At 43.0% G+C, this 13106-nt stretch overlaps 1 protein-coding gene across 1 annotated transcript in view; it reads left to right on the forward strand.

Annotated features, from left to right (window-relative positions):
- The first annotated feature begins 1392 nt into the window (after positions 1-1392).
- LOC133114627 (rho-related GTP-binding protein RhoN-like) overlaps positions 1393-13106 on the forward strand; it is a 53175-nt gene continuing 41461 nt past the window's right edge. Inside the window, exons 1-2 of the mRNA XM_061224166.1 lie at positions 1393-1729; positions 2483-2570. Coding sequence (XP_061080150.1) covers positions 1628-1729; positions 2483-2570 — 190 coding nt within the window. The 5' untranslated portion in view covers positions 1393-1627. The remainder of the gene's footprint in view (positions 1730-2482; positions 2571-13106) is intronic.

Below are 13106 nucleotides of genomic sequence, written 5' to 3' on the forward strand. Positions count from 1 at the left end.
GTAAACAACTCCCCAGTGAGATAAAATACCTCAAGCAGGTTCTCGCTGAAATCTCGGGAGGAACCCGGCTATAGGGGGATGCTCCCCCGGCCTATAGGTTGAGATGGTTCAGGTATTGAACTAGCAGGTAAACTACAATGTTCCCAGGAAAAAGAAAAAAAGAAGGATGCTAGGCACTTGTAAAATGTATCGGTACATAAATATAAATAAAATGTTCTCATGCACTTTTACGTGAATTGATGCAAGTCAATCAGATGAAGCTAAAGTTATAACAAAAAACTTTAATCAATAATTTCTAGTTTGTTTTATGTATGGAACTACGCAGAAAAATTCTCAGCGTAAAATGATAAACAGTATGGTTGAGTAAATTTTACATGAACAGGGTATCTTTTATCTATCCCAGACTCTCTGTTCTGTCCGAACTGCGTTTTCTGCAAGCTGCTTACGTTTTCCAAATGGTTCACTGACAAGTTATTAAAGCGTTCGAATGACGCACTCCAATGACGCTAACATTAGGCTACTTGCTGCAGCTGACCAGTAGATGGCAGAATAAGGTAGGTCTAATGGATGCATCAAGGCATCTCCAGTCTTTTTGGAGAATGGGATAGTTTTGAGTTCTACGCTACACTGATATTATCTGGCAACTGCACGGGGTCCTCTGAGGAGGGCGTGTTAGCCGTCTTTATTCTTTACATGAGTCTCTGGTCAAGTGAGAGTCGCTGAAACAATGCATGAGATTTGAGATTTTTGCTGAAATATCAAAATGCAATTGAACCACATATTTTATAGCCATCTGTCTAGTAATTACCGTATGGTAATCTTCGGTGGGATTGAGTTGGAACAAATGTGTCATAATCTTTGAGCATACCGGTGTTCATGGCATATGGATTTCCAAAGATTCCAATAGTGCCAGGATAGTAGCGTATCCCGTTGTTTTTTGTTTATCTGTTGTCGGTTATTTGTAGCGTATTTTCCTTATTGCAACTTGCTAGAATTTTAACTGTAGCGCTCAATAGACTAGGAGCAACAGGTGACAAAGCATGTGCTGTAATCATGGTAACAGATCATGATGACGCATGACTCATTATGGAAATTAAGCAATTTTATCACAAAAATGTAATATCGACTTTACTATGGTGATGATGAATTATTATGTTTGGCGAACAATACCTGTTTCTCCTAGAACAAATCAATAATGATATATTTCGATAGCATATCAGTATACCACGTTGTTTCTCTATAAATCCATGTCTCACCAATTTGCCAATACTCGGAACATTACTTGTGGGTGAGGGCAATCGTCACATGCTGCCATGTTCTATCAAACGAATGTAGAAATGAATGAATGAATGAATGAATGAATGACTGAATGAATAAACATATCCCAACTCGTTCGCTCGTTGGGCGTAAGTGGCTGTTGGGCGTGGCCATGCGAAATTTTGAGTTTGCAGAATTCAAGCCGCGTGCTCAGGAGGCGAGGATGCAGGCGCAGAGTGCATAGTGTCACTGTCAGAACCGGGGGTAGGCTACTTTGTTGGGTTCCCATTTTCAGATTTTTTTATCCATCTCAGTCTATCGGTAAATGACGAGCTCGTGCCGCGTAAAGCCCAAACATTGACGGAAAACCATGGACAGCCAGGGAAGCCGTTGCAAGATCGTGGTGGTAGGAGACACGCAATGTGGCAAAACGGCGCTTTTACATGTTTTCGCTAAGGACTGCTACCCAGAGGTAAGTTGCAATGGCATTAATGTGATTACTAGGCACAGTTCAAATGTAGCCATGTCCTTTAATACCCACTCTGACATCGACCTGCATTGTGAAGTTTGAGGAAAGCGGAGAATGTAGAGATTATCGTCTTGTATTCCTATGTACAGAATGGCTAAATAACGTGAAACGCTGCCAGAGTAATCTCACCACAAACTCCACGTTTAGTTGAATTGTTTGGTCGAGAACAGACTTGATTGCTGGACACCAAGTTTCCAGACATAGCAAAAATCAGCCATTCGTGTGCGCTCCGGTGAAGTATTCTGGTAAGCACCTAGGACGCAGTGAAATGCCACGACAGTGAAGTAATGACGTAAATATTGTAGACTAAAATGATTGTGTGCACCGATATCTGTATATATTGCATAGATGGTATAAATAATATATTGCACCATGTCTGCTTTATTTGAATTTACGCGATTCAAATGGATAAACCAGTAACATTACGGAGCACAAATAAACACACCTCTACAGCTGTAACTGTCAAGCCACTGTTCTGGACATTTTTTGCGCATACAAAGGGTAGGACAGCTACATCAAGGCGAAATTGTTGGCCTACGCATTGTTTCATTACAATGCGTTCTGCATTATCCAGTAATTGCTACAGTCGCCCCCCATTGGACCGCCAATCATAACTTTTTTCAAACCTTATTGGAAATTGGGTGTTACTTGGAAGCAATGGATGACCTTTAATCTTGTGAAAATGTCTCCTTTCAGAATTACGTTCCCACGGTCTTCGAGAATTACACGGCCAGTTTTGAAATCGATAAACAGAGGATTGAGTTGAACATGTGGGACACATCAGGTAAAAACCATTTCAGAATTCTCTTTTAAAAGTTAAAAGGTCATGGTACGCCGTGCCATGGAATCGAGGTTCTCCCGATAAACTGAATTGGTACAAGTTGACATTCTGTTTGAGCGCGCCTTGCGGGTGCATAGTGCATCGGAGGTTAACAAATAATAGAGAGGCTTTGATGCAGATACAGGGGTGCGTTGGTTTATGAGGGTGCATACGTGTGTGTTTTATTTCTCTGGGTTATTCCTCGTTCACTCCCCGTGAATTGCACCTCGATGACTTAAGGGAAACTTTTTTCTTTTTCCATTTTTTTACTAGGTGTAGCTGTCCCTTGCATTTGTTTAGATTCCTTTTCACCTAGAGCCTTGTGACTACTCTGTCATTTGCTCTGTTGCAAGGCTAGTCCCTCCTTTCATGAACCCTGTGACCCTTTGTTCTGGAAAAAACAAAAAACAACCCAACTTGTGCCAGCTATGCCTTCACACAAATGTCCCCTAATGCTGAGCATTGCCTTATGAAACTCCAGCACCACTGTAAAAGCACTCATATATTCCCTGATACTGTGGACAGCTGAATTAGACTATTCGAATTAGTGTAGTTCAGTGGACCCCTGGTGAAATGTTAACTCCAGCACTCAGCAGGATATTAGCTCAAAGCCACTGCTGAAGGAGGCGGCACTCTTCAGTTGTCAGGATGATTTTGGTTGGTTGTTGAGACTTGTGATCTGGTGATACAGTCTTGTCTGTTCTGACCTTATCAGAGTGGGGGTTTTTTTGTGTAGCGGTAGAATTTCAAATGCGATTTGTCATTTGTGAGGATTTTCTCAAGGCTTTCTTGTCCATACATTGGTTCCGTTCGATATAGCATTTTATCAGCTTGTGTTCAGATGTTAGGTACTAGTGGTTTCCAAGGAAATGGGATAGACCTTTTACTGACCCTGAAAGCAAATCTGCCTGGCTGTGATAAGGAGTCAGTGTCGGTGATTAGCCTTTCTTTTTTGGTGATGATGAAAAAGGACCCCCTCCCTGCCTGTGAAAATGACATCATGTTATCTGCTTCAAGCTGGCCACTTCTCTCTCATTGTGTGTGTGTGTGTGTGTGTGTGTGTGTGTGTGTGTGGGTTTGGTGTTTGCATGTGTGTGTCTTTGTATATGTGTGCACGTGTATGTGTCTGTGTGCCTGTATGTATGTGTGTTTGCGTCGCCTGTATGTATGCATTTGTGTGTACATGTGCATCTGTGTGTGTTTGTCTGTGTGTATGTGTGTATCTTTTTCGGGATGTGTCTGTGTTATGTGTGCGCGCATGTATATCTTGTGGGTGCGCGTGCGTGTGTGTATGAGAGTGTTTGTGTCTATTTGTTCTTGGTGCTGTTACTGGTGTGTGAAGGGATGTAGTGACTGGCAATGAGAAAACATGGTGCGTTTCCTCGCTGCCCTCGGGCCGGGATTGGTTAGCCTCTCCGTGACACGAGCACCCCCAGCCCTCTTCACCCGAACACGGAGCGGCTGTACGATGTTCCGGGGAAGGATCACAGCCTGTCAGTCCGGGGAGTTTGCGCAAGAGGAACACTCGCAATGTGCCGCTCCATGCAAACCAGCCTCCTACTCTTGTTTTCACGGTGCCAGTGGAGCATGAGGGGAAAACCCCCTGATTCTCTGAGCCCGGAACGTTCTCCCACCGAAGGCCTGACCAAGGGAGGCATCTAGCAGCGTGCCAAATCCTGTGACTGTTTTACGACCTCAGTGTCAGATATGCGTTTACACAGGGACATTTAGTACCTTGTCTTGTGTATGATTTGCACGCGCCATTAGTTTTGCTTTGCTTCTCTAATCAAATGTCCTCACACCCGGCCCAATCCGGACTGTTTTATGAGATAATTTGTGTGGCCATTAAAGACACCTGGCACACCTTTAAAAGAGTAGGGGTGTTACCTCCCAGTGTCCTTGTACGATTCCCACAAAAACTGTCTCTACATCTGGCCACCTAATGATCCCTTACATCTAATTGGGCGGCCTGTAGCATAGTGGTTAAGGTACATGACTGGGACCCGCAAGGTCGGTGGTTTGATGGTGTAGCCACAATAAGATCCGCACAGCTGTTGGGCCCTTGAGCAAGGCCCTTAACCCTGCATTGCTCCAGGGGGGGATTGTCTCCTGCTTATTCTAATCAACTGTATGGCGCTCTGGATAGGAGCGTCTGCCAAATGCCAGTAATGTAATGTAATTGGCTACACTGTCCTTTGACTCCCTACCCACATTGAGTCAAAAAGCTGTCACTGTAAAAGAGAATTCAGTTGATCCACCCGGTTAAATGAAGGTCAAATAAACAAAGAATATCCCTGTGAATTATTTTCTAGTGAATAATTTATTTTCTTATATATTATGATTGGGGACAACAGTTTATAGGGCAAATTACCCAAAACATACTTCAACTTGCGTTGCCATCTAAATCCCACTGTGGAAGGCTAGGCATTGGATTGCCACCTTCAAGCCTTCCCCCTTCCTACGTCACTGTAATTTCTAGTTAGCCATGTGTGCTATATGCTGTTATGATTGCACTTGCATATAGTCATTATTTTATAATTCTTCATGTTCTAGTTGCCAAATCTGTGGTATTGCTACTTGGACAGATTATTCTACTAGGGTTCAAGTTTTTATCTATGTGATCACTCTTGCACTTGGACCCATACTTCCCACTAGGGTATGATTTGTACATCGCTGTGGATAAGAGTGTCAAATGACTGTAACGTAATTTAATGTAAAATTAATTACAGGTAGTGATCAGTTGTGACCTCATAAAAGCACTCGGTTGACATAATACACCAGACATGCGTTCAAGACAATAAATCTTAATTACAAAGATAATTCAGGAAAATGTAGGACCAGTAATATCACAAACTTACTGGTCACATGTTAATTTGGCAGTTTACGTAATACTATGCCCAATTACCAACTGAGCAGTGTTTAGCCTTAATTGAATACTGCGTAACTGCAATGCTAATGCCCCTAGTTATTCAGTTATAGAAAGGTAAATGTAGGGTTTTGACAGTTACTGGCTAGGGCAAGGCTCATAATTAGGCTGAGGGTTGTCTATGGCTATTTATAAGAACTGCTTCCTCTCTAGAAACCAACCAAGGAACAGAAAACAGTTTATACAGTTTAATTTTTTCAGTAGCACATTACATGTCATTTGGCTGGTGCTTTTATCCAAAGCGACTTACAGGTGATTAGACTAAGACTACAGGTGATAAGACAATTCCCCCTGTAGCAATGCAGAGTTGAGGGTTATTGTGGCTACGCCGAAGATCGAACCACCGACCTTGCGGGTCCCACTCATGAACCTTAACCACTATGCTACAGGCCGCCCTTAGTAGAATACATTTAAATGGTAAATGGTTGGCATTTATATAGCGCCTTTATCCATAGCGCTGTACAATTGATGCTTCTCATTCACCCATTCATACACACACTCACACCGACGGCGACTGGCTGCCATGCAGGGCACCGACCAGCTCGTCAGGAGCATTTGGGGGTTAGGTGTCTTGCTCAGGGACACTTCGACACAGCCGGGTGGGGGATCGAACCGGCAACCCTCCGACTGCCAGACGACTGCCCTTTACCACCTGACCCATGTCGCTCCATTTACATGCTAAATCCTCATTTAGCAGGTGTTTTCATGAGCAGATGTTTTGTTTTATCTTGGCTGTGGACTCTCAGGATAGGATTGCTCCAGGGAATTTATCCCCAGTTGGAGTGAGTCCATCCCTCCATTTGGACATGAATGAGAAAGGGATAGAAGACAAACTAAGACTGTGAAAGATGGTAGAGATGCAATAACATGATGAAGGAGTGGATGGTCGATTGCTGTTTATAACTGAGGGGAGAAAAACATGTCGCCAGTTAAGGTAATTGAATAAGGGGTTGTCTCAAAAATACTCTTCCGAAAATCGATTGAGTAACAGCAATACACAAATGACTATTGGCATTGTTATATCTATCGAATAAATGTACGCGTACATGAATTTATAACTGGTTAATGTAACCGAATCAGTGCTCATGAAGCCGTGTGTGAAGGAGGCCTAATTATGGTTATGTGCCACTTCTGTTGTATGAACTGGAGCCCCATTATCATCATAATTACAAAACCAGACTAATTCAGAGACCCACATCAAGTTCATATACATGAGTTGTACTGTTGGACGAAAGCAAGCCACGATTACAGTGTCTGAGTGCTAAATGAATAGTCTGGAATTTGGACTCTCGTAGTTTTGTATGACAGTTTTTCTTTCTGTTGAATCTATCCGCATCCCACCCACTGTGAGTCTGTTACCAGTTGAACACAGAAACAAGTTGTTCAGAAAACCATTTGAGACAATGGTTTGTAAGTTAGACTCGGACTGTTATTAATGTTAGTTTAGTTGTTGTATACATTAGGGGAAAGGTGCACTTACAAATTTAATCTGATTCTCATTCAATTAAGCTCTGATCCAGTTCAGTTTTGCATGTTCAATTTAACTTATGCTGCCTGTGTTTTTCTGTAAAAGAATCTATGAGGGAAAGCAACAAACTCTGTGTTCTACCTTTATTAGTAAGCGATACACAACGACTTAATCAAACACAGAGTTTCTCAAGTGCCACCATTGTCACATAATTTGGCCAGCTAACAAGCACCCCCTGACCACTCTCTTCTGCCACTAGCGTGCACATTGAACAGTAGCATCTATCTTTGAGCATAATTCTAGGATACATACAAACATTTCACCACCAGAAATTAGTAATCCGTTATAGCAACAAGTTAAAGCCAAGAATAGCACCTAGGTATTCCAATACAATGGTGAAAAACACTCACTGAATAGCAAAATAAACTCTGAAATTCTTGTGTGTTTATACCCTTTCACTCTACCATCAATATCTGCAACTGAATATGGAATAAATATACTAGCTTACCATTGGTTTTACACATAGAGGTGTCCCTTTCAAGATTCAGTGGTCATTTATTGTCTGTAGCAATCCGTTGGGGAAAGTTTGGATCGGCATCCCAGTTGCTATAGAGCTGAAATGTTTGGTTGTTGACGTAAAGTATTCACCATAGGGAATTGGATTCGTAGATGTTTATGTATTAATTATGTATTATGTATTGGTTTTTTAAGAAATCATGTTTTTAAACCCAAAGTGAAGTACTAGGCTACCCACAATCCTCAAGCCAATTCCACCAGTTCCCAAGGAAATGTCCGCAGCTCAGAGTTCCGTGGGTGGCAGCTACTGAACTCTGTATGGTGGCAGCCAGAAAAGCACTAACTAGTCTCCATCGGTTAGCAACCTGTTCCTCTCCACCATGGTTTCTCTGGAAGTGATGGTATGCCTTTTTTGGGATAAGGAGAAGAGTCACAGTGGGCACAAGCATAATATTAGCATTATTAGTATGAGCTAATAAAACAGCATGCATCTACAGTGTCATGAATCCAAGCAGTTGATTTGTAGTAAAATATACACTCAGTGAGCACTTTCATTGGTCTTTTGCTGCTGTAGCCTATCAAACTCCTGATGTCTGATGCATTATGTATTCTTCTGCATACCGCTGTTGTAATGTGTGGTTATTTACATTACTGTCACCTTCCTGTCAGCTTTGACCAGAGGCCTTCTCCTCTGACACCATTCTGCAACCTCTAGAGCCGTTTCTGAGATACTCAAATCCCCCTGTCTGGCACCGACAATCATTCCACGGTCAAAGTCACCTAGATCCAATTTCTTCCCCATTCTGTCATTTGGTCTGAACAACAGCTGCATCTCTCGCCCACGTCTGCATGCGTTTATGCATTTAGTTGCTGCCGCATGATTGGCTGATTAAATATTTGCATTAACAAGCTGGTGTACAGGTCTACCTAATAAAGTGCTCACTGAGTGTATATTATTTTCTGATCTACACCAGTGCACAATTGAGTTATTGTGGATAGATGTGGATAGATTTGGGGACACTAAGTGACACCAGGGTACAATGCTTCATTTCATTGCATTTTGCTTCATAGATCTTTATTAGTTCAGTATATCACCCTCAGAATTTGCACATTTGGAGTTTATGATCCAGGAAATGTATAGTTTCCCCCTGATTTGCCTTTGTGACTCTCAGTATTTCATTGCAAACTGAAGGAGAACAATTTTTTTTGTTGTACGTTTAGCAATTTCTTCATACCAACCTCATAAAAATAAACTAAACCAAGTTAGTGCTGTAATTGATAGAGGTTTCCTGCATTTAAGCCATGTTACAAGAGTTAACCTACACTTTGAGGTTGTGTGGCAGCCAGTGGTACAGGAAACATTGTGCAGGTGGAAGGGAGAATCGATTCAAGTAAATATCAACAAACCATAGAAGTCAACGATCCAAAACATTCCTCAAAATCAACGGCGGACTACTTAAAGGAATGAAAGATTAAAGCACTGGAATGGCCTTTGCGGTCCCCAGTCTTGAATATTATTGAGAATCTGTGGAGATATCTCACACATGCAGTGCATGAAAGAAGAGCTAAGAATATGTCTGTGCTGGAAGGCTTCTGCGAGGAAGAGTGGGGGGAAAAAATCATAATGAAAGAATAGAAAGTCTGTTAGCTGTCTAAAGGAAACCTTTGAAAGCTGTGATTTCTGCCGAAGGAGGTGTTAATAAATAAACAATAAAAATATAAGAATAATAAGTAATTGTGAATTAACAGCCCAAAGGCTGTGTGGATTTTACTTTGGCTACACTGGGGGTCAAACCATCAACCTTACAGGTCCCGGTCATGTTCCTTAGTTCTTTGGCTGATTAGATAATCGCATGAATAAGTGGGTGTAATAAAGTCCTAATAAAGTGCTCGGTGAGTGTAAATGCAGTACTGTACTGTACTTGCAGCAATTATTATGAATGTAATAATAATTAATTATTAATGTATTGACCTGGGTCTGGTTGGCATTGTTCAACAAATTATAGGAACAGGATGTTCCGGTTACTTGGCTTATTTGACAAAAAGGTACTGTAAATATTTGAGTGTGAGAATGCAAGTGTATGCATCTATGTGTATAAACACTGTTCACACATTGCTAGTTGTTCTGACATGCCTCAGGGTATTTTATCCTTTACGCTGATATCCGGTGCTCGGAAACTTCACACTCCAGGATTAACTTGTTAATATAATCACACACTTGGCATAAGTCTCATTACACTGCTTTAAGGGATGTGGAGGCTTAACATAACATAATATATTGGCGAGAACAGGCCATTCAGCCCAGCAATGCTCGTATTTTCCTGCCCCTAAGTGTACCTGCTGCTTAGTTTGCCTAAAGCAAAATAGTATCTAACACCGTATCAAGCCTGGTCTTGAAAACCCCCAGTGTTTCTGCCTCCACTACATGCCCTGGCAAGCTATTCCACACAGTGACCACTCTCTGTGTGGAAAAATACGGAAGGTTAATGTTCAACCGTGCGAGCAGTCTAAACCACGACACTTACTTTTTCACATTAAACATATACTCTATTTATTTTCAGGAATGTGTCTTGAGTTTCGAAAGTAGTTGGCATTTCTGAAGTTGGACTTTCTCGTTTTTCAAAGCTGTTTTCCAAGTAAATGGCTTCAAATAGGATGTTATTCAGGGAGTCACGCTTTGCAGGAAGCTCGGCTAAACTAAATCCCTCTGCGATGCACTTAAAAACAGAGGGAAAATTGGCTGACACAATTCTCTTGAGTAATGCCAGGAAGGCATCCCGAGCAGTGTATTCACACAGGACTACACTTACGTACCAAGGTGGGTAAAAAGTCATTATACCGCGCGGGTCTGCGGTGAAGTAGTCGGTATGAATGGTGTGTGTGTGTATGTGTGTGTGCGCGTGCACGAGACAACGAAAGGGTGTGTGTGTACCTCAGGGAAGGCGGCCTGTAGCGTAGTGGTTAAGGTACATGACTGGGACACGCAAGGTCAGTGGTTCTAATCCCGGTGTGGCCACAATAAGATCTGTCACAGCCGTTGGGCCCTTGAGCAAGGCCCTTAACCCTGCATTACTCCAGGGGAGGATGGTCTCCTGCTTAATCTAATCAACTGTATGTCGCTCTGGATAAGAGCGTCTGCCAAATGCCAATAATGTAATGTGTATCTGCTGATAAAAAGTATGAGTTTTTGCCCGTGTGAAGCAACAGTTTATGTCATTGAGTCTATGCAAGCATTGACTGCCTGTCTGCTGGAGAGTGTTAAGCCAGATTTGTACTTTGTCGGACAACACTTTCGACAACTGTTGTGTGACAAAATGAAAGTGTCGCACGACGTTCGGCGTTTGTACATCGGGGGGGAATGATATCTCTATGGCAACAGGACACCAAACGGGCAATTTGTTTACGTTTGTAAAGGCTTGGCATTTATATAGCGCCTTTATCCAAAGCGCTGTACAATTGATGCTTCTCATTAACCCCTTCACACACACACCAACGGCGATTGGCTGCCATGCAAGGCACCAACCAGCTCGTCAGGAGCATTTGGGGGTTAGGTGTCTTGCTCAGGGACACTTTGACACACCCAGGGCGGGATCGAACCGGCAACCCTCCGACTGCCAGACAACTGCTCTTACCGCCTGGGCCAACGTCGCCCGTAAACTGTCCAATCACTCTGTGGGTCAAGGTATTGTGGTGTCCGCTACAGAACACAGTGACATCGAGGAAAAGTATCAAGCGACACTATTTTCAAGTGAAAATACAGTGTATCAGTATGTGAGACAGAGAAAACGCCTTTATGAATATTACCGCTTTAACCCAAGAGTCTCAGTGGCCCCGGTGACATCTGTTTCTGCTCTGATTGGTCAAAGCGAGGGTCCACTGTGATTGGTGTGCAGACGTTACTGGGAAGGGGTCCCCATGTACTGGAGGAGAGGGCGTGCAAGAGCCAGCCCTGCTGACAGACAGAGGCTGTAATTAACTACACCGTCACTCCCTCTCCCTCTGAGACTGGCAGGCTAAATCACTACCTGCGCCTCTCTCTCCCTGTCGAGCGCAGTAAGACACGTGCACACACACACAGACATACACACACATGCTCTCTCTCTCTCACACACACACACACACACACACAGACATACACACACATGCTCTCTCTCACACACACACACACACACACACAGACATACACACACATGCTCTCTCTCTCTCTCTCTCACACACATACACACACAGACATACACACACATGCTCTCTCTCTCTCACACACACACACACAGACATACACACAGATGCTCTCTCTCTCTCACACACACACACACAGACATACACACACACGCTCTCTCTCACACACACACACACACACACAGACATACACACACATGCTCTCTCTCACACACACACACACACACACACACACAGACATACACACACATGCTCTCTCTCTCTCACACACACACACACACAGACATACACACACATGCTCTCTCTCTCTCACACACACACACACACAGACATACACACACATGCTCTCTCTCTCTCACACACACACACACAGACATACACACCCATGCTCTCTCTCTCTCTCACACACACACACACACAGACATACACACACATGCTCTCTCTCTCTCATACACACACACACACAGACATACACACACACACGCTCTCTCTCTTTTGCTGTCTCACACACACACACACACACACACACACACACACACACACACACACACACGCACACACACGTGCGCGTGCACAGATAAATTTGACTAATAGTGTTACACTCGTTTACCCCTGTGCTTTTCTCTTCATTTGCATTTCTCCCGTGTAATTAGAGTGTCAAGCATGTCCTTCCGGCCATTTCCACATGCCTTATTAATGGCTCGCATCTCTACGCTGCAGTTAAAGAAGCCTTAAAAATAGAAATGTAAAATGTTCTCAGCACCACACAACATACCCTACACTCAGTTCTGTCTAAGATGGCCACCGGGAGGAGTAGTGAAAAATGGCCGTCACATGCTGGTCACCACCATACAAAAGTACACACAGGTGACCACCATACACAGGTAACACACAGGTGACCACCATACAAAAGTAACAGGTTTCCCTGTATTTGTGTTGTATGACTGACCCCAATTTCCTTTGATACTTTTTGAGCTCTTGTCCCCCTGCCAACTGTTCTAATCACTTTTTTTGTGTTGAGTATCAGTAACTGGCCTATAAGCCATGGTTTTAAAACCAAATGGTTTTGTTTGTCCTTGAACATGCAGCACAGTGAAACACATACAGGTAATGTGTCTGTAATGTATTTCAGCTCAGAGCTGTGGTACTGTAATGTGTCTGTAATGTAATTCAGCTCAGAGCTGTGGTACTGTAAGCCTCCTGGTCATTTAGACCATTAACCCTTTCAGTCCCGAGCCCAGTATGATGTGGCTCCGCCCAAATCACAAGGGGTTTTGGCTTGTGTTGAGATAATGTAGTAGGTTTTTAATAGGGGCTCACTGAAAGGGTTCATGTTCAATCCGAAAACGCTTTGAACGATATGTTTTCTCCCAACGGTGTGCAACGCTACGCAACAGGCTTTGAGATATGT

The sequence above is a fragment of the Conger conger genome, chromosome 16, assembly GCF_963514075.1.
Source record: "Conger conger chromosome 16, fConCon1.1, whole genome shotgun sequence".
NCBI lineage: Eukaryota > Metazoa > Chordata > Actinopteri > Anguilliformes > Congridae > Conger > Conger conger.